Source organism: Euprymna scolopes, chromosome 37 (genome assembly GCF_053919585.1).
Source record: "Euprymna scolopes isolate OS-2025 chromosome 37, ASM5391958v1, whole genome shotgun sequence".
NCBI classification, from domain to species: domain Eukaryota; kingdom Metazoa; phylum Mollusca; class Cephalopoda; order Sepiida; family Sepiolidae; genus Euprymna; species Euprymna scolopes.
This window is the reverse complement of record NC_136518.1, coordinates 80,403,275-80,423,504: the sequence shown is the minus strand read 5'-3', so window position 1 is coordinate 80,423,504 and position 20,230 is coordinate 80,403,275. Positions and strand designations below refer to the sequence as shown.

General features: G+C 34.6%; 1 protein-coding gene across 2 annotated transcripts in view; it reads right to left on the bottom strand.

Moving 5' to 3' along the window:
- Positions 1-20,230, bottom strand: part of LOC145261245 (nitric oxide synthase, salivary gland-like) — a 280,006-nt gene that overhangs the window by 105,838 nt on the left and 153,938 nt on the right. For both annotated transcript variants that reach the window (XM_080119629.1, XM_080119630.1), the window contains exons 14-18: positions 17,139-17,264; positions 14,307-14,481; positions 11,654-11,798; positions 9,985-10,063; positions 4,453-4,646 (exon numbers count right to left, since the gene is read on the bottom strand). In XM_080119629.1, coding sequence (XP_079975755.1) covers positions 4,453-4,646; positions 9,985-10,063; positions 11,654-11,798; positions 14,307-14,481; positions 17,139-17,264 — 719 coding nt within the window. The remainder of the gene's footprint in view (positions 1-4,452; positions 4,647-9,984; positions 10,064-11,653; positions 11,799-14,306; positions 14,482-17,138; positions 17,265-20,230) is intronic.

Below are 20,230 nucleotides of genomic sequence, written 5' to 3'. Positions count from 1 at the left end.
TTAAAGTTTACTCTTCTTGTATCATGTAAACATTTCATTCCCAGTGCCTTGCTTGTTCTCTCTCTCCCCCTCTCTCTCCCCTCTCTCTCTCTTTATATATATATATATATATATATATATATATATATATATATATATATATATCTGTGTGTATGTGTATTGTGTGTATTGTGTGTGTGTGTGTATCCATGTTCGTATTTTTAACGTAATATTGTCCTCAAACCACGTATTATCAATATTTTTCGGACTACTTTTCTCATTTTTAGTGTTATTTTTACAACGTTTTGCCCAATGTAACCTCTGACCTTCTTCAGGTGTATTGTGTCAAATTCGGGAATCTTTCTGACGAACCTGGATGTAGCATGTTCTCGATCTGTCAGCCATGACTTGGTAGATATCCTAAGTAATTCGCAAATTTTATTTGATTGTCGCCCGCAATCATGGCTGACTGAATGAGAACATGCTACCCCAGTGGATTAAATTAAGGTGAAAATAACACTCAAGATCAGAATGATAGTCCGGAGAATACAAATAGTTCGAATAATTTATCCTCATCTAAAAATTCAGAAACATGTTTCAAGTAGTTTTCGACCAGTGCCTGGTGTAAAATAATAGCGTTTACAAACGCCTTCCAAGAATTTCAAGTAGGAGATTCCATGTGTGTGTGTGTGTGTGTGTGTGTGTGTGTGTGTGTGTGTGTGTGTGTACATTATAATATGGTTTCTGTGTATGTGTGTATCTGCCTTGTCCAACTACAATAGGCAGAAAAACACATCTATAACAGTGCATGCAAAAACAAACATTGGCCAACAATTGTTTTCTAATATCAAAATCGATAAAAAATAAACGCAAATTGCAATATTACAATATTCTTTCAAGAATGAAAGAAAGAAAAAAAAAACGATATCAATAAAAATATAACATCTGTTGAAAATCCGAAAAACATATACAATTAATGCAACATTAAAAATATAACTTTAAATAAAATAAACTTTTGCAACTTAGAATCTTGTTTCGGTGCTAGTATACGAAATGGGGTCCAAAATTTCAGGCTTCAAAAACGTTAGGTCACGTGGTACAAGATGATCGGTGTAACATCCAATGACGTAGGCTCTTCTTTCTGGTCTGTGCGACCTTTCAATCACCACTTCCCGAAAACCAAATGCGTTTAATGCTTTATTTCAATCAAAACAGTATTTCATTTAAAGTAACACAATGTTTTAGTACAATTGAAGTTCTGTTTATCTGAAAAAGCAGTATTTGATTTAAGATAAAGCAGTGTTTCAATTGCATTGAAGTAGTATTTATCTAAATTAAAACAATATTTAATTTCCATTCTATGCCCTCCCTCCTGCAAAACTTACACAAAAACACTCGACTAGCTGCAACAACTATAAACGATTTTCCCCACTCTCAATCTGTTCCAAAATCAAAACGTGGATTCCATGAACAAAGCTTCTTTCACAGAACTGCCGGCTTATGGAACACTGTTCCGCTGTTCTGCTTCCCGGTTGAATACAACATAGTAGCCTTCAAATCAAATGTAAACAAGTTTTTGTTGAGCCGTTCCCATAATTAATCAAATTTTACCCAATTTAAACATTAACGATTACTACACTACCACCGTACGTTCATTAACACTTATCCTCGAGTGGCCTTCGGGCCTTGATAAGTGGTGACTCCCAAGTAAAAGAAAAAAAATCCTTTAAGCAGTGTTTTTTTTTTAACCTTAATGTACATTCAATGTAATTAAGTTTATATGTAATATAAATTTCTTCTTTGTTAACTATACTGCACAATCGTCGATCATATCGTCTTTAACCCGTTTCTATTAGTTATCTCTATTATCCCCTATTTATTATCGTTTGGTTTGAGGGAAAACCACAATATACTATGAAATTAAAAAAAACGGACTCGTATCCTGACACCTAATATGTTTTATAACATTCAGGTAAACACAGCCGAGCTGCTTCGAGAATTTTATTGCTCTGTTACGGAAGAATATCGTAGTTTTTTTTCTTAGTCAATTTCCATTCAAATTTTGAACGATCAGAGTGCTCCCCCTTTAGAAATTCTGGCTTCACTCGCCCAACCTTCCCACCACATGCGGTAGAAAGGAAATACATTAAGCGACTTTGGCAGTTATGGCCCCAGTACCATGATGTATATACTCATGTGACATATTTTTGTTAATACACTTTTTGCTAGTTATACTACTGTGTTTATATTAGTTATTTCCGGCCTGCAAGGCTACAGCGCTGTTTCCATTCGATCGTTTCAATTTTATTTATTTATTTTAACATTATCTGAAACATTTATTTTGTAACATTATCCGAAGTATTTGTTTACGCAGATTGTTTCACTTAAAAGACGTTCAAATATATTGAAGCACTGACTCAATGTAACACTAATTGAACTACCGTTGCTGTTTAAATCGATGAAACTGTATCAGTTTTTTTTTTATCTGGATTATAGTACGGTTTCATACGTTTTCAAATCTTTTAAAGCGAGTACCCTAACCAATATAGGGGTCTTCTATTTTTTTAGGCGATTACGTGCTGGAGAAAGAAAACCCAATTATTTCAGAATTTAGAGTGTTTTCTTATATATAAAACCACATTTTAACAAAAGCCAAATACAATTTTTCAAGGCCAAACTGCCTTTAAAAACAGCAAAATTCATAACATCTGGTAACTCTGAAGTAACTCATAGTTTGCAGATTTATTTTTTATTAATAATTAATTTCTACATCATCGTCTTTCGTAATTTTTGGATATGTTACGAATTTTGAAATGACGATTATGTAAATACCGTTGATTTTAATTGAAATTCAATATTTGGATTTCTGGATTTCACTACAATAACGAAGAAGACCCCCCCCCAAAAAAAATGTTGCTTATTTTTAACTGATTCATCTATTTCACTAGCAACGGAGGCGCCCAACTTTGCCTGGTCGTAAAATACGCTTAAATATGATAAATTTCTCAAGATTTCGTATATTTTATTATACTAGCAGTTCAGTCCGGCTTTGCTCAGGCCTTCTGTATTGTTCATATCTTTATGTGCATATATATATATATATATATATATATATATATATATATATATATATATATATATATATTAAAAAGTTTCATTCATGTCCAGGTAACCTACATCTAAAATTTCAAGTGGTTATATCCCAAAATTGGCGGAGGAATTTGTTAGAGTCTGCAAAGTTCAGCTCTTTTAACTTTGATCTCTTGGTAGCCAAATTCTCGCCCAAAAACTGATTAAAAAACTTGCCGCCTCTCTGACTACTCTTTATGTAAAATTTCAAATGTTTAGACCAAAAATTGGCTGAATAGTTTGCTAGAGACCGCAAAGATCAAATCCTTTAAACTTTAACCCCTTGGCAGACAAATTTTCGGCCAAAAACCGATTAAAAGACTTGCCCTATATCTGAATACACTTTATGTAAAATTTACAAATCTTTAGACAAAAACTAGCCGAGTAATTTGGTAGAGACCGCAGAGGTTAATTTTTTTTTAAACTTTGGCCTCAATTTTGACCCCTTAACATTTATTATTTTGTGCTGAAATTCAAATTAAAAAGTTTGATCCATGTCCAAGTAACCTACATCTAAAATTTCAAGTGTTTAGATCTAAAATTGGTGGAGGAGTTTGGTAGAGTTTTCAAAGGTCAAATCGTTGAACCTCTTGACGGCCAAATTAGTGACCGAAAACTGAATAAAAAGATTTTCCCAAATCTGAATTCCTCTTATGTAAAATCTTGAGTCTGGAGATTGAAAATTGACAGAGTAGTTTGGTAGAGAAATGTACACACACGGACAAACAATTTCACTTTTATAGATATATAGATGGAAGTGATTTCAAAAGTAAAAAAGTATTTGGGTGCCATCAGCTAGAATCGAAACCGCAAGCAAAACTGTATCATTCAAAGTTCGTGACGTTACCACTTTATGAACGTAACACACATATTAGCAAATTAAAAATAAACTAAGATGAATTTACGAAATGTGTAACGATTTTTTTTCAATTCTAACCCATTTTTGAACTCTTAATAACTATTTTTACCGGTTAAAGACCCATAAAAGAACGATACATAAACCTTGTAAAAAATATATTTCGGATCAATCCAACTATATTAGAAGGTGATAGGAGTTAAATATCATGTTACGAACTGGAAAATAGTCGTGTTTTTAATTCAATCCCAAGCAACGTCAGATCTTCCAGCCGACATTTCACACAATAGCCACATATTTTCAAAAATGTAAGTTAAAAAAAAAAAAAAATCAAATTTTAATTCAAAATGGCGACAGCTAACATACAAATGTCGAACACAATTCATGATTTACTGTAAAACTATTGCTCCATTAAAAAAGTTCAAAATCTTTACACCGTTTATCTATATGAGGGATTTATGATTCACTGGTGAAATATTGATGCTTACCTAGCGGCGGTGATCGTTCTTGAAGAACTTCAAGTTTAACGACCTGGTCGGCAGGTGGCGCGTTGTGCAGCCGTGATAAAACTGTTTCAACTTGCTCCGGTCTGTTGGCCGGGTAAATGCCAACGTGGTCGCCGGGCGCATAGGTAAAACCTGACGATCCCTTTGTATCGAGTTTTAGAAGAATAGTTTGCCGCCTGAAAAAGAATATAACACCCAAAAGAATAAAGAAACCGACAAACATAGCTAGAATATTAGCAAAAAATAAGAGGCACAATAAAAAAAAGATAATATAATGCAGTATCTTTTAGGAAAATTAAAAGAAGAAATTTTATAGTTTAACATTTTTTCGCAATAAATTTAATGCTAGTAACATATACATAAACGAAAAGAAAATGACTTCCGTATTATTTTGATTATTCGGACTACTGTTCTCATCTTGAGCGCTAATCTCACAACTTTTCGTTGTAACTGCAGAATTTCTTCAAGTGTCTTTTATTGAACTCGAGACTTTTTCTGTCGAACTCGGGAATCTCTCTATTAAACACGGGAATCTCTTTGTCGAACCCGAGGCTCTTTCTCGTCGAACTCGGAATTTTTTCTGTTGAACTCGGGAATTTCTTTGTCGAACTCGAGACTTTTTCTGTCGAACCCGGGAATCTCTCTGTTAAACACGGGAATCTCTTTGTCGAACCCGAGGCTCTTTCTCGTCGAACTCGGAATTTTTTCTGTTGAACTCGGGAATCTCTCTGTCGAACTCGAGACTTTTTCTGTCGAACCCGGGAATCTCTCTGTTAAACACGGGAATCTCTTTGTCGAACCCGAGGCTCTTTCTCGTCGAACTCGGAATTTTTTCTGTTGAACTCGGGAATCTCTCTGTCGAACTCGAGACTTTTTCTGTCGAACTCGGGAATCTCTCTATTAAACACGGGAATCTCTTTGTCGAACCCGAGGCTCTTTCTCGTCGAACTCGGAATTTTTTCTGTTGAACTCGGGAATCTCTCTGTCGAACTCGAGACTTTTTCTGTCGAACTCGGGAATCTCTCTATTAAACACGTGAATCTCTTTGTCGAACCCGAGGCTCTTTCTCGTCGAACTCGGACTTTTTTCCATTGAACTCAGGGATCTCTCTGTCGAACTCGGAAATCCTTATGTCGAACTCAGGTATCTTTCTGTCAAATTTGGGAATTTTTGTGTTGAACTCGATAATTTTTCTGTCGAACTCGAGAATCTTTCTGTCGAACTCAGGAATCTCTCAATCGAACTCGGGAATCTCTCTGTCGAATACGAGAATCCTTCTGTCCAACTCGAGATTTTGAACAGAATTTCAAACGAAACCCTTTATTTGATCCACGGGATTCGCAATTATAACGAATAAAGAACTAAAATTCAGCTGTAGATGACATTCTAATAGAGGGTGAAAATTTTACGCTCAGTGTTGGCAATACTTAGAATACAATTGAAAATTAGTTAAGACTTTTGCGCAGTCATAGCTAATAGGAAGAGAAGCTGCTACACCTGTGGATTAAATAAGGGATATCGTTCGAAATGCAACAGCGCAAACAGAAACGAATTTTGTAAAATAACATTTTTTACTTCCTGACCTAGTCTTTGATATGAATGAATAAAACCCCTGAGTACACTTGCTCTGAACTCCTTGCTAAAATTTCAAATTTATTTTATAATTTTTATAATTTCCAAGTGAGAAGTTAAATATAATAAACAAAACCGCATTTCGTTGTTATGGGTCTTAAGTATGAAGGTTAACCACTCCATATCGATGGACACACTGTTGATTAAATTGAAATATACTTATACATGTTCCTTGAATAATGCTGTTGTCTGTGCGTGTGTGAGAGTTCGTTTCCTATAGTTCCGAAACGGCTGGGCCGATTGTTTTGAAATCCCATACAAATCTACTCGATTGTGTCTGGGAGTGTTCTTGAAAAGGTATTGTAAAGGAATGCCTCCGATAATATCGGAAATCGCTAATCGAAAAAAAACCCGATTTAAGAAGAAAGTCAGAATTTGATCAAAGTTAACACCCTTATATAGCCTTACCTCAAAGTGCATTTGAGAGGTTTTATCACCGCACAACCAAAAAAGCTCAGCGTATAAAAATCAACAGTAGGTTCTTTGATTAGACAGGAGCGCGTTCAAAATGAATGTTTTTGTATAAGGTACAATTGAACCCTAGTACTTGACTTCTGTATTTTAAACTTTAATTCAAACAATTATATATATATACCTTATATATAGTTGGTTATGTATGTATACTTCATATATATATACATATATATATATATATATATATATATATATATATATATATATATAGGTTTGTTTGTATACCTCATACATATGTATATGTAGGTGTACATTCGTGAGCCAAAAAAAAAAATGGGCCAAACAAATTTTATACATTTTATAAAATCAACAGTAGGTTCTCTGCAGTGAAATATAGTCTACAATGTATTGTGGATTAACTCACTGCGGTGAGGCGTGTGAAACTCCCCCCTCCCCCGATAGAACATGGTGGGTCCCCTACTAGAGAAGGCAATCAATCAAATTGATTGAAAAAATGGCGATTTCACAGATTTTAATGATAAATATATGAGAGGCTAAACATTTGTGATTCTTATTCAATCCTGGGCAACGTCGGTTTACCTGCTAGTACCTTATATATAGTTGGTTATGTATGTATACTTCATATATATATATATATATATATATATATATATATATATATATATATATATATATATATACATAACTACTTCATTTATTCACATAAATTTAATATACGAAAGTATAGATTTATGCGTAAATTTAAGTATTTGCTTCAAAAGTGCTCAATACGTAGGTAGAGCTAGTTAGTAATTTATAAAATTATATATTTTATAAATTACTACATATATATATATATATATATAGGTTTGTTTGTATACCTCATACATATGTATATGTAGGTGTAAATTCGTGAGAAAAAAAAAACATGGGCCAAACAAATTTTATATATTTTATTTCACTAAAAGCTACATTGAACAAAGCGCAATTGAACAAGGAAACTTAAACGAGACTCATAACACAGAACAAGACATTCACTTTAATAAGTGCTTAGTATGGAATCGCATTCCCTTTTGATTTCTTTAAAAGATCAATCCTTTTAGACATGCTCTCAACCAAAGTAGAACACTGTGAATAGGAGATGCTATCCCATTCACTTTGCACAGCTTCCCACGGTTTGTCATTGTTCGAAAAGGTTCTAGCCAATGCACGAGATATTATGGACCAAATATTCTCGATTGGGTTTAAATCGGGGCTTTGACCTGGCCAAAACATTACATCAATTGAATTTTCAGAAAACCATTTTTTGACTTTAGCAGTGTGTGCAGAGGCATTATCATGTTGAAAAATAATGTTCTGGGATATTCCCAGCTTCTGGATACTTAGTAACAGTCCTGTTTCTAATATTCGAATGTATTCCTTTGCATTGATTGACTTCTCACATCTAATAAGTTCCCCAACTCCTGCTGCAGTAAAAGTTCCCCACACCATTATCCCGCTATTCCAGTGTTTAACTGTCGTTTTTATGCAACTTGGTGAAAATCTTTCAAAGGAGCATCTGGAGCATCACTAACAAGACAAAATCTTGATTCATCTGACCAGAAAATATTCCTGAACCAGTCTGTATCTTTCTTGCCAGAACATGAGAAAAATCTCTTTCTATCATAAATGTTCTTCTTAGATAAAAATGGCTTCTTTGCACACCTTTTAGAAGGAAATCCCATTTCCTTCATCCGTTTAGATATTGTATATCTAGAAAGAGAATTTCTAACCCACGTTTTGAATTCTTTGCTATGGTCAACAGAAGCTTTCTTCGATCCTTCAAAACAGTTAATTTAAGCCTGTGGTCGTCCTTCAAAGTGGTGCTCTAAGGCGACCAGATCAAGATTTCGACTTCGAACCTTTGACCAATTCGCTTAACTGCAGAAATTTTTTTTTCACATTTTCTTTTCTTAAAATATAAAAAATCTGCTTTTAAGTCATTTTGGATTGCCTTAATCTTACAATTCGTTTTTTTTTATTTCCTTGCCAAGATGCGGTCTTACCATTTTTAGGATTCATTTTTCGACTTATTATTATATGCTATAATAATAATGATCTTCAAAATAGAAATTTTCAGTTAAAATTAATAAAAATTCATGGAAAAAATATTGAAAAATCGATTTCTTCCTTCTTTCACTCTTGGTCCATTTTCTTTGTTTTTTTTTGCTTATTAGTGTATACCTCATATATATATATATATATATATATATATATATATATATATATATATGCATATGTGTCTATCTCATAAATATATGCATGTATTTATATCTCATACACATGGGCATGTGTGTATACCCTACACACACCACACACACACACACACACATATATATATATGTATGCGTATACTTCATGTATATTGGCATGCGTTTATACCCCATATATTTTATTTATATATATATATATATATATATATATATATATATATATATATATATATACTAGCTGTATATACGCGGCGTTGCTAGGTCGAGACATATTAACGAGCGGAGGGTGTAGTTACATACTATTTAAGACACACCTTATATCATAAATTGTTAGGATTTTGCTGTTGGATATATAGAAGAATAAGACATCAATTTTCGTCTATAAAAATTGAACGGGAAATAACTCTTATCTTAAAGTTGAAATAACTCTCATAGCTTAAATAAATAAATTTCCGTATTTAAGGTTCTAATAATGACTGAAGATAAATGAAATTTAATATAAGTTAAATTAATAATAAATCAAACACATCAACTTTAAATAACATTTCTAAATAGAAAAACTAAAGCGATTCTATTACAGAAGACAATTAATTACATCGAGCTTATTATTTAGATTTTCTTTAATGTAATATGCAAATAAGGTTACTTCTTGAATGTAGATTTTTTTTAATAAATAGAGTATATAGAAATCATGCGGGACTAAAAGTGTTTAAACGTCCGTTATTTACCTCTCTCTCTCTCACCACAAGAGTATGTGACACAAGGTCGGAAGGTAGGAAAATGGATCAGTGCTCCCAAAAAAAGCAATTCGGTCTTGCAAAATATACCCGAATAATCCAGTCGGCATTCCCCGATGATGGTGCCTCAGGCAACAAGCGATAAACTTGCTCCCCCCAAAGAGGCCGGGTGGCGAGGTCTAGGAGGATGTACCTCCTTGAGCTACACAGAACATTTTGCGTCAATCCGACAGCAAAAAGTCATCGAGATATCCCAGCTTTTGCCGAACTGATTATCGAGGTAAGAACATCGACTTACTACCGTACGCATTAAACAAATTGTGAACAATTAAACAATATGTCTTTATTATAATATACAATGTATATACAGCACCTTTATATGTGGATGTATGCATAACATTTTTTTCATTATATTCAAATACTAAGTGATAGTATATATGAAAATAAAAGCTCAGAACTCATACTAAATAAATACTTACTCTGACTTAGGCGACTGCAGGTTATGCCTTTCAATGACAGTTGCGTTCATTATGTTCTTACTATGTAAGGCAGACAAAGCTGAAAGATAGCAAACAAATATGTCGCATTTGCGTTATTTAAGCCAAACATAAAAATGAAATCTGCTGATTCGTCGCTTTTTTTAGCGTGGAATATATCGCCCAAACATAAAAATGAGACATGTGATAAATAATATATATATATATATATATATATATATATATATATATATATATATATATATATATATATATATATATATATATATATATATAAGTTCCATGTGTAGTTTGAAGTTGGCTGCGGTCGTTCTTTTCGTATTTCAAAGACATTGTCAGGAAGCGAGTGTGAATATTATTTGCGAGGAATTCTGGAAGGATTTATTGTATTTAGTAGTAACGGTGAATGCGTGCGAGCTGTGAGTGTCCAGTGTCGAAGAAAGAGATGCTTAATTCTGTGATCAAGGCTGTCAGGTAAGGGGGGGAGTAACGGCAGAAATTTGACTGTGCTTTCGCTGGATTGTAATGTGATCTGATTAAGGGCAGCTTTTTTGCGTTTTAATGTATATAGGTTCAAGTAATTTTAACGTCTTGACGTTGGTATCGTGGTGTATTATTTGTGTTGGTGACAAGAATTTCTCTAACTTCGAAAGAGGGACAGTTATGCCTTTTGTAAGCATTGTCATATTAAATTGACTTCTGTATTATGCATGGTAAGGTTATGCGAAGAAGTTAACTTTAACCACCGCGGCAAACTTCGAACTACATATGGAACTTATATTAATTCTTTTGATGGACACACTAAAAAGATCATCATAAACATTAAAAAAATCTAATCAAACGAAAGTTCTCTTTAACAAAGTTTGTTTAAATGAAAGACTGCTGCTAAAATACACAGACTATATATATATATATATATATATATATATATATATATATATAAATACACAATATATATATACATATGTATATAATAATATACTAATAAAAATGATAATAATGATAACAAGAAGAAGAAGAAGAAGAAATCCACGGTTTAAGAAGCATTTGATATTTGATTTAAAATGTAACGGTTTAAATATTAAATATATGGTGGCTAGTCTCCCTGAAGGATTAAAAACAAAACCTTCCAAAGGGCGAATTATCCCTTTTTTTAGGGGTCAGCGGCCAACTAGCACCTTGTGTGTTTGTGTGTATGTGTCTTGGGGTGGAGAGGACTCCTGTAAGCCGTGGTGAAGGCAACCTTTCTAGGAGAAGCAAATCTCTGGTTAAAAAAAAAAGACCAGTACCCGCATTAAGCTGATCTGCAGTTTAACTTGTTTCTGGCTATCTTGCTCTTGCTTGTTGTTGGATTTCAACATTTTGAACCGAGAGAGAGACTTAGCTGTCGTACAAAGCTAACACTCTGTAACATCATCTGTGTATAGATACTCCCTCAGGCATTTGTCTATTAAAATGGTCCTGTGGCGATGGAAGGCATTTTTGGGCTCATGGACTAAGTGTCTGAGGGAGTGGCACTCGTCTGACAATGCGTTGCAATCATCATCATCATCATCATCATCATCATCATCTATATATGATCATGTGTGTGTGTAGGGGATGTTTATTGCTTTAGCCTCTTTCAAAGTACAGATATTGATTCCTAGCTTACCTGTAGAAATCTCCATTTCTTTGACGCCGTCTTGGGGTGTTAACCGGAATTTTCCCAGCGACCAAGACTGATCGTTGCCATGGAGGGCCCCGGTCGCTTCTTGGATATTGACGTCATCTTGTAAACAGAATGTATCACATGCCGCCTGTAAATAAGAAATCGATTTTTCATTATTAATAATCAATCGCATTTTTTAAAAATCAATTTTAAAATCAAAAAATCAAAAAATCTACAAATTATATTTACCAACCAATAAAAGATATGAACATATCTATATAAGTGCAAGAAACCCGACCAGACAAATAAATAGATAGATAGATAGATATAATGCAAAAGATAATGCATAGATAGTGTAATTTGTATGAAAGACGCAAACAAAGAAAGTATCTTTCATGCTAAATGTTTAATTTTCTGTTCCTGTTTTAGTGCTTCCCCGCGAGAGCAGATTTTGAATCAAGGTCAGATTTTAGTGGGGAGTACAATCCATTCCAGAAAATGAAATAAACGACAGGGGAAGTTTTTTTTTTAAAAGAGTTTTGAGCCTGACAGATATTTATTATTTCCAATAGTTATATTATTATTATTGTTGTTACTTCTACAGTTTAAAGCCCGTTTTTATGTGAATCTCGCTCGGCAACGTCCGGCAGACGACGAAAACCGCCGGATTATACCGAGCGAATGGAAGTCAATAAAAAAAAAAACGAATAAAAGGAAAGAAAATAAAACAACATGCCGTAATAATTTCATAAATTTTACTGTTTTATTTATTTTTTATCGCAACTGTGATTTTGGAAGGGGGGGGGAGTAAATATAGTTTGGTTTCCTTGAATTAGTGAACAAATATATTTTTGTTTTGTTTGTGTATGGAAAGTTATTTTGGTATTCTTCTACGATCTGCTCTAGCGTAGTATAAATGTTAAGAATGGCTTTCGGAATAAACACCCCCAACCTCCCCATTCTAAGAATGACTTTCGAGGTTGCGGTGTTTATTCTGAAAGCCGTTCTGAACATGGAGAGGTTAGGGTTGTTTATTGCGAAAGCCGTTCTTAACATGGGGGGGGTTTATACTGGAAACATGCATTTTCTTTCCTTGTCACAAGACGTGTTGCTTGAAGAAGCGCGATGATACGCTGCCCTTCCTTTTTTTTTTAAATTTAAATTCTTTCTTTTCTTTTTTTCCTTTCCAATTTTTACTCGGTATAATCCGGCGGTTTCCGTCGTCCGTCGAGCGTTACCGAGCAAGACTCACGGAAAAACGGGCTATAAATTGCATAAGTACCTTACTATTAATGGTAAGTTATCTCAATAGATGTAGAAAACACCATTTCCCGCGAGTCCCGCTATTTACAGCTATTTCTCTTTTAACAGAGTTCGCACAGATCAGGCTTACATTAAGTGCGCATGTGCGCACGTTTTTCTTCTTTCTCATATATAAATGCTTATCAAAGCTCAAAGCCACTAGAGGATACCGGTTAATAAGATTCTTAATTGGCGATGAACATTATTTCGAGAGGATTGCAAATGGCGTGGAGAATTAATCAGAAAGTGATTAAGCGGACAGCTTAACAAAATAGTTCATATTGGATTAGAAAATAACCACGTTATAGGCAGGTGGAAAGCAATCTCGTGGTAGTGTCTTCTACAGATGGTAAGTTCTTTTTGTTTTTGGAAGTTCGATTCCGTTTTAGATATACAAGGAAATAAATGAAAGTTTTTTTTACAGTGATTGTAGCTAGACGGAACCAGAAGTGTTACGTTATTGAATGTATACATAACGGAACCAGAAGTGTTACGTTATTGAATGTATACATAACTTCTAGTTTGTACTTTTGAAACGCTTGTAAAGTTATATATACACCTGACAATTCTTTTGTCGTGGTTCTCAAAATCAAGACGAATTTTGTGAACATACAAGTTTATTTACAATTCACTGTTGTGTTCATTAACGAGAGAGAGAGAGAGAGAGAGAGAGAGAGAGAAAGAGAGAGAGAAAGAGAGAAGGGATAGAAGGGGGAACAGAACAACTAGCGGTAAGTGTATGTGTGAGTGTTTGTGTGTCAGGAGACGGCGGAATTTGTCACTCACGCCGAACGACGCTCAGCCTCCCTCTCTTTTTTTTTTTTATGTTATCCATTTCTTATGAACCTGAGATGTAAATGTTCTTAATTTCACGTTACTCAATTCTAACTCCCTGACCTGCATAAGTACCTTATTATTAATGTAAGTTATCTCGATAGATGTAGAAAGTCATTCTTTGTTTTCGGTGATAGTTACAATCCAGATTATTTTTATAGATCACATAAATATAGATCAAAATTCATCTGGAGCGTCGCCCTGGCTCAATATGCAATAGGAGTTCAGCCGAACATCTACCATAAAAATAACGATAGAGCAGAGAAAGACTAATAACGTGTCTCCCGTAAGAGAAAAATGCAGTAAAGAAAAGACGAGATCAGGTCCCACTAGATTGCGAAGTCAATTGTGTACTCCGTCGAAGCTGGAAAGAGTTTTCTTATCGGCATCTCTCCAGATGTCGCAATAGCATTCCATCTTAGGACGTACCTGCCTCTTATATAATTGTAAACTGACCTGGACAAAGAAAAGAAGAAGAAGAAGAAGAAGAAGAAGAAGAAGAAGATGAAGGTCGACCTACCTTGAAGACGGCATTCGCCCATACTTTAAACGACTCTTCCTGGGCAGAAAGTTCGTCCCCTTCGACCATCGGTGAAATTCTTTCGGCTCCCAATTCGTTACACACTTTGTCAAGAAAATGACCGAAGGCGCAAAAATTGGGATAGGCGCGCGATCCAAGACCAAAGACAGAGTACCTTTGAAAACAAAAGAACGATTTACATCCCGTTAGTTCGATCTCCGCTATTCAAAAAGTAAAATATGCGTGCATGTTATGTATTCGGATCCTACACCATTAAATAGAGAATACGTTAACTACTATGAATTTCGGGAGGGTTACAATTAAGTACATGAAGGTACATAGAGCGCCTAGCCTTCCCAGATGGTCACCCATTTGGTACTGGCCAGGCTCAACGTTGCTTAATTTCGGTTATCTGGCGAGAACCGGTATATCAACGTGATTGTGCCGTACATACCCAGAAGAAGCACTCTGGGGTTTTTTCTTCCTTATTCAGTTTTCACCCCAAACAAGACACAGTGCCACTTTGAAGTAGGGGGCTACTATCGGGGACAGAAGTTGCGGGGGTATTATGAAGGGAGATGAGTAGAAAGATGTCTGTTCACATTACACTTGAACTTCTGCATGTCAGTACAGTGTGGAAAGCAGAATTCCGGAAGGGAGTTCCAAAGTCTAGCAGTTCTGGAGAAGAAACTATTGGAGTAGAAGGCTTTCTTACACCTAGGATCTCTACTGTGAAGGGGTGGGATTTAGTTGCTTGTCGGGGTATTCACGTCGAGAGGGTACAAGTGCTTGTAGTTCATCAGCCTTTTCTTTCTATTACTGAGCGAGGAAAGACAAAAAATATTAGGTACAGTATAAGAATAGATACAGTGTAACCCGGATATAAGAGACTTCATCCCCGCTTCACACAACTCTCTGATATCCAGGGTTACACATATATCCGAGGTTCTTACACAGTACGTATTACAATTTGGTTCTCGTAATAGTTGACCCCGTCAATCATACAAGCAATTGTAGTAGGGGGCTAACTATACATCACACATACACTTGTGCCCGATATTATTCGTTCTGGATGTTTTCATTGAGATGGACGTACAATCTGCCTGTAATAAAATGCTTTCTTAGATTTTAGTCCGCTTATTGAAAAGATGACAGAAAACTTGTATTATTCGAACTATTTTCATATTGAGTGCTATTCTCAAAAAGATGAGGCCGATGCAACCTCCGATCTTCATCAAACATAGCTTATCAAACTCGGGGAAATCTTTCTGTCAAACACGGGAATCTTTCTGTAGAACTCAGAAATTTGCTCCTAAAATTCATTACTAGAATTGTTCACAAGGACCCGTGGCCTGACGGATAAGGTCCGATGTTAAATTCAGTTCAATGTAACACTTTTCTGGAGGTTGAAGGTTCAATCCTATATGCGGGCGATACAAGAATACAATTGTGCAATTAGTTAAGATTTCTATCAAGTCATGGCTGACGAAACGAGAACATGCTAACTCCGTGGTTTATATAAAGGGTTCCTTTCAAGAGTATGTTGCAATATTTTTTATATTAAGGATATTATCACTGAAAGTGGAGAGATTCTATTTATAGACACTGGCGATAGGAACTGACGAATCAAATTGAGTCACGTTCTGCTTGCAACCAATGAGAAACAAGAATTTCTCCATAAAAATCTTTTATATTTGAGCATTCTAGCACAATGTTTTTTCGTGTCAACACGAAACGGATCTTTTGCTCTTTGCCTGCAAAATTCTACAGTCTAGGACCTGTACAGAACAGCTACCCACTGAAAATTCTTCTTCTCCAAGACTTGTACAGAATAGCTACCCATCAGAAACTCTTCTGAAGTTAAACATGGCTTTCAATTCAAGAATTGCAGATTTCAGAGTTCGATAGAAAGATGCCCGAGTTCGACAAGATGCACCTGAAGAAGGTGAAGGGTTACATCGACGGAACTGTTGTGAGAATAACACCCAAGATGAGAAAAATAGTCCGAATAATCCAAATAATACAAAATATCAATCCTCATCTAAAAAATACAGAAAGAAAAAAAAAACAACAAAAAACAAAATACAACATCAACGTAAAAAGAAACAAAATATGCTTGTGTTATTGCTGTGGTGGCACTCACTAATTTACATATGTGGATAATATTACACATAAATAGCAAGATCCGGTTAGTCTGAGTGTGTGTTAACCAGAAGCCACAGAAGGCCGAGCCGAGAGCAGATATGTTCTCCAGCCAAGACTCTCTTACCTGACAACAATTATGTAAATATACTGTAAATATACTTTTCCTAATACACTTCTTATTGATCTACCTATGTTTTGTTGAGTCTTCATTTGTATTGCCTTATACGTTATTTGGTTCAACCTACAAACATAACATGTTTTATGTTGATTAATCAAACTATTATTCTCATCTTGGGTGTTATTAGCTCAACGTTTCGGTCACTGCGACCTGCAACCTTCTTCGGGTGTTGAGAACATGCTTCTTTTCCTAATAAGGAAAAAGAAGGTTGGCTCTGCATTACAAGAATTCGAACCGTTTGTTTAAGGATGGGTCCGTAGATCATAAAAATAATTTCTTCCACACATGTTCAGCCAGGGCTGAATTTTCGATTTTTAATTACTCAACATAACGCAAACATTCACACCTCATCTAAAAACATTCAGAATTGCATGAAACAAAATATGTTTAATATTTAAATATGCATAATTAAATGAAAGCGAAACAATGGCGAAACGATAACGTTCGATTTATGGTGGCACGAAAGCGAAATATATGAAAACCATAGATAAAAGTGTTGTGTGTCTTACCTGACATTTCCTAGAGGACCGGATTCCATTTGCAGTGTTTGTTCCTCTTTGATGTCCTCCTTAATCGTAATATCTGTCTCGCTCGACACACTCATGCGAATGTAAGACGTTTTCTGTATTTCAGGCCTGAGAAAATCGAATCGAAATTTATTACACATTATTATAATCATTTTACATCGAAATTATAAGTATACATGATAACACTGGCACACTGGCACACTGGTTCTCGTGTTCATAACCGAAGGTAAGCAACGTTGAGTCTGATGAGTATCAGATGGATGACCATTAGAGAATATCAAGCGCTCTGTGCCGGAGGACGATGGCAACTTTGGGCAAAAACTAAAGTCATTAAAATTGCATCGCAGCTAACACCCTTAACAGCGATTATCCCTTATTTTATTCACCACCTATGCAGAAGGTTAGATACAAGGTCAAGTGCGTGTTTGATGAAAGTGTTTCAGTGGAACGAACTGGATACGAACTTCGTACACTCAGGTTTTAAGCTCATGTCAGTAACCACTCAGATATCATCACTCTGCAAGTGTAATCGTTGTCATCTTATAAAAAAAACATGAGGTTGTGCATAGCGTGCATGTATAGAAAAGACAGTAGAATTTGGATAATTCGGAATACTATTCTTATCTTGGTGTTATCTGGGTGTTATTCCCACAAAGTTTCGACAGGTGTAACTTCCGGGATACCACAGGGGCATTTTGTGGAACCCAGGAATCTGTATGGAATTTCGAACGGAATCCTTTATCCGCAGAGCTAGCTAGCTCTCGTTTCCGAGTTCGACAAATTACATCTGAAGAAGGTCGGAGGTTACATCTGCTGAAAAGTTTTGAGAATAGCATCCAAGATAAGAACATTGTGTAAAATGTCCTTCCACCAGAAAGATTCCTGAATTCGGCAAGACGCACCCGAAGAAGGCCAGCTGAAACGTTATAAGTAGGGCTATGACAACAGCATATTCTTTTCCTTGTTTTGATTCTCAGGTATATATTCATTGATATCTTATGTTTTTACGTAGAGTGATGTGGTTCTCGGGTGATTAGTTGTGTCTAACTGTGTTGGATATATACTCGAGAGTATAAACAATGAAAAGAATATGCTGTTGTCATATCCCTATTTATAAGTGTCAGTCAAGATGAATCCAAATAATCCAAATTATCAATCCTTACCTCAAAAGGTTTCATAAAATAAAGAAACTTATAAAATCTAATAAAAGTATAACTTGATTAATGTAACTCATGACAAAAATCGTTTTTTTATATTTTTTAATCTATGTTATCAAACGGAAATCTGAAATAAGCGCAGAATTTGAACAGGTAACATGATGTATAAACGATATTTTATATTTGATCTCGTTTCTCCGTTCACTCTTTCTGTATTCAATTGCAAACAAAGCGCTCTCTCAACTTTTTGCGGGTAAAATTTTACAATGAATTAAATACTTAGTACGGATCAGGTGTTAGGGTATTCTACTATTATATAGACATTAAACATTTTATAACATTACTAGCAGGCTACCCGGTATTGCCCGGTCGTAAAATACGCTTAATCATAATATTTTGATTAATACAGGTTTCGTACTTATTATTATATTATATGGGACCCAATATATAGTAATGCTTTTAAAAGTAAAAAAAAAAAAAAAAAAAAAAAATTACACGTGCGCCACTACCGAGAATCGAAACCAAAACGTTTAGCTTATGATTTACTATTTTCTTTGACGTAAATGTCTTAGCTATGAAGACATGTTTGTTGCAAGGCTAAAATTAAAACATAAACCAATAGCTATTACGTTACGCATGCATATTCGTAATGCTGTCGTTCGACCTTCACCTGTCAAATTCCATTGTTTTAATTTTCAAATTTATGGGAGTATAAATAGTTGCCGTAGTTTTAAGATACTACTGTGACTCGCACGTCGGATAATGATGAACAGCAAAGGCAGTGTTTTAATATTATTGATTATTCAAATATTTTAAAACAAACGTGTAAAGATACGATGAATTTTTACATGAGTATAAATTAAATAGAGTAGATTTTTCCAATGAGAACTGGAGTGGAAACTACGTGTCCTGGCAGTGACATAACAGCGACAGGAAGTTACCAGTCTTACATGGCTAATAAGCATGGAAGGTATTTTTTCTTTCAATTGAACATGTAAAGGGGGGAGAAAGAGGAAGAGAGAGAGAAGTAAAGGAAGAATAAAGGGAGGAAACCAGAGCGAGAGTGAGTGTGTGTGTGTGTGAGAGAGAGAGAGAGAGAGAGAGAGAGAGAGAGAGAGAGAGAGAGAACCTGAGTTTAAATAATTACTGCGTCTTATGTACGAAGGGGTTTGCCATTTCATGCGTGCACATTTATCTATGTAAAAATAATACAATCTCAAAGAGATTTTATTTGTCGAAGTCTCTTTTTTAATAATATTTGTAAAACCTAATAGTAAGAAAAAGTATAAATTTACAGAAATTCATCGGGTTAATAGGAATTGGAGAACATCCCAACAAAGTTACAAATATACAGCATATATATATATATATATATATATATATATATATATATATATATATATATATATATAACTACTTCATTTACTCACATAAAATTAATACACGAAAGTATAAATTTATGCGTAAACTTTAAGTATTTACTCCAAAAGTGCTCAATACGTAGGTAGAGCTAGTTAGTAAGTTATAAAATATATATGGCGATTAAGCTACACTGAATATTTCGCGTTTCATCCACTCTAGGACTCTTCAGGCGTATCCTATATATATATATATATATATATATATATATATATATATATATATATATATATATAAACATTATATAAAAACAATGGTACGCCAATTTTCAATTCGCTGAATTAACTTCAAATATGGCGTCTCGTTTTACCACAACTAAAGCAGGGGACTTTAAAAAAGGGCGAAAATCAAGTTTCCGATATAAAAATATTAATAATAAATAATCTTTGTAAACAATATATCTATGCTTATATGAATTTGCTTTTTTTTGTGTGTGTTTTAATATTCTATATTAAAAAACATGTCTTCTATTGGTATCTTTTTGCTTCCCCACGGAAG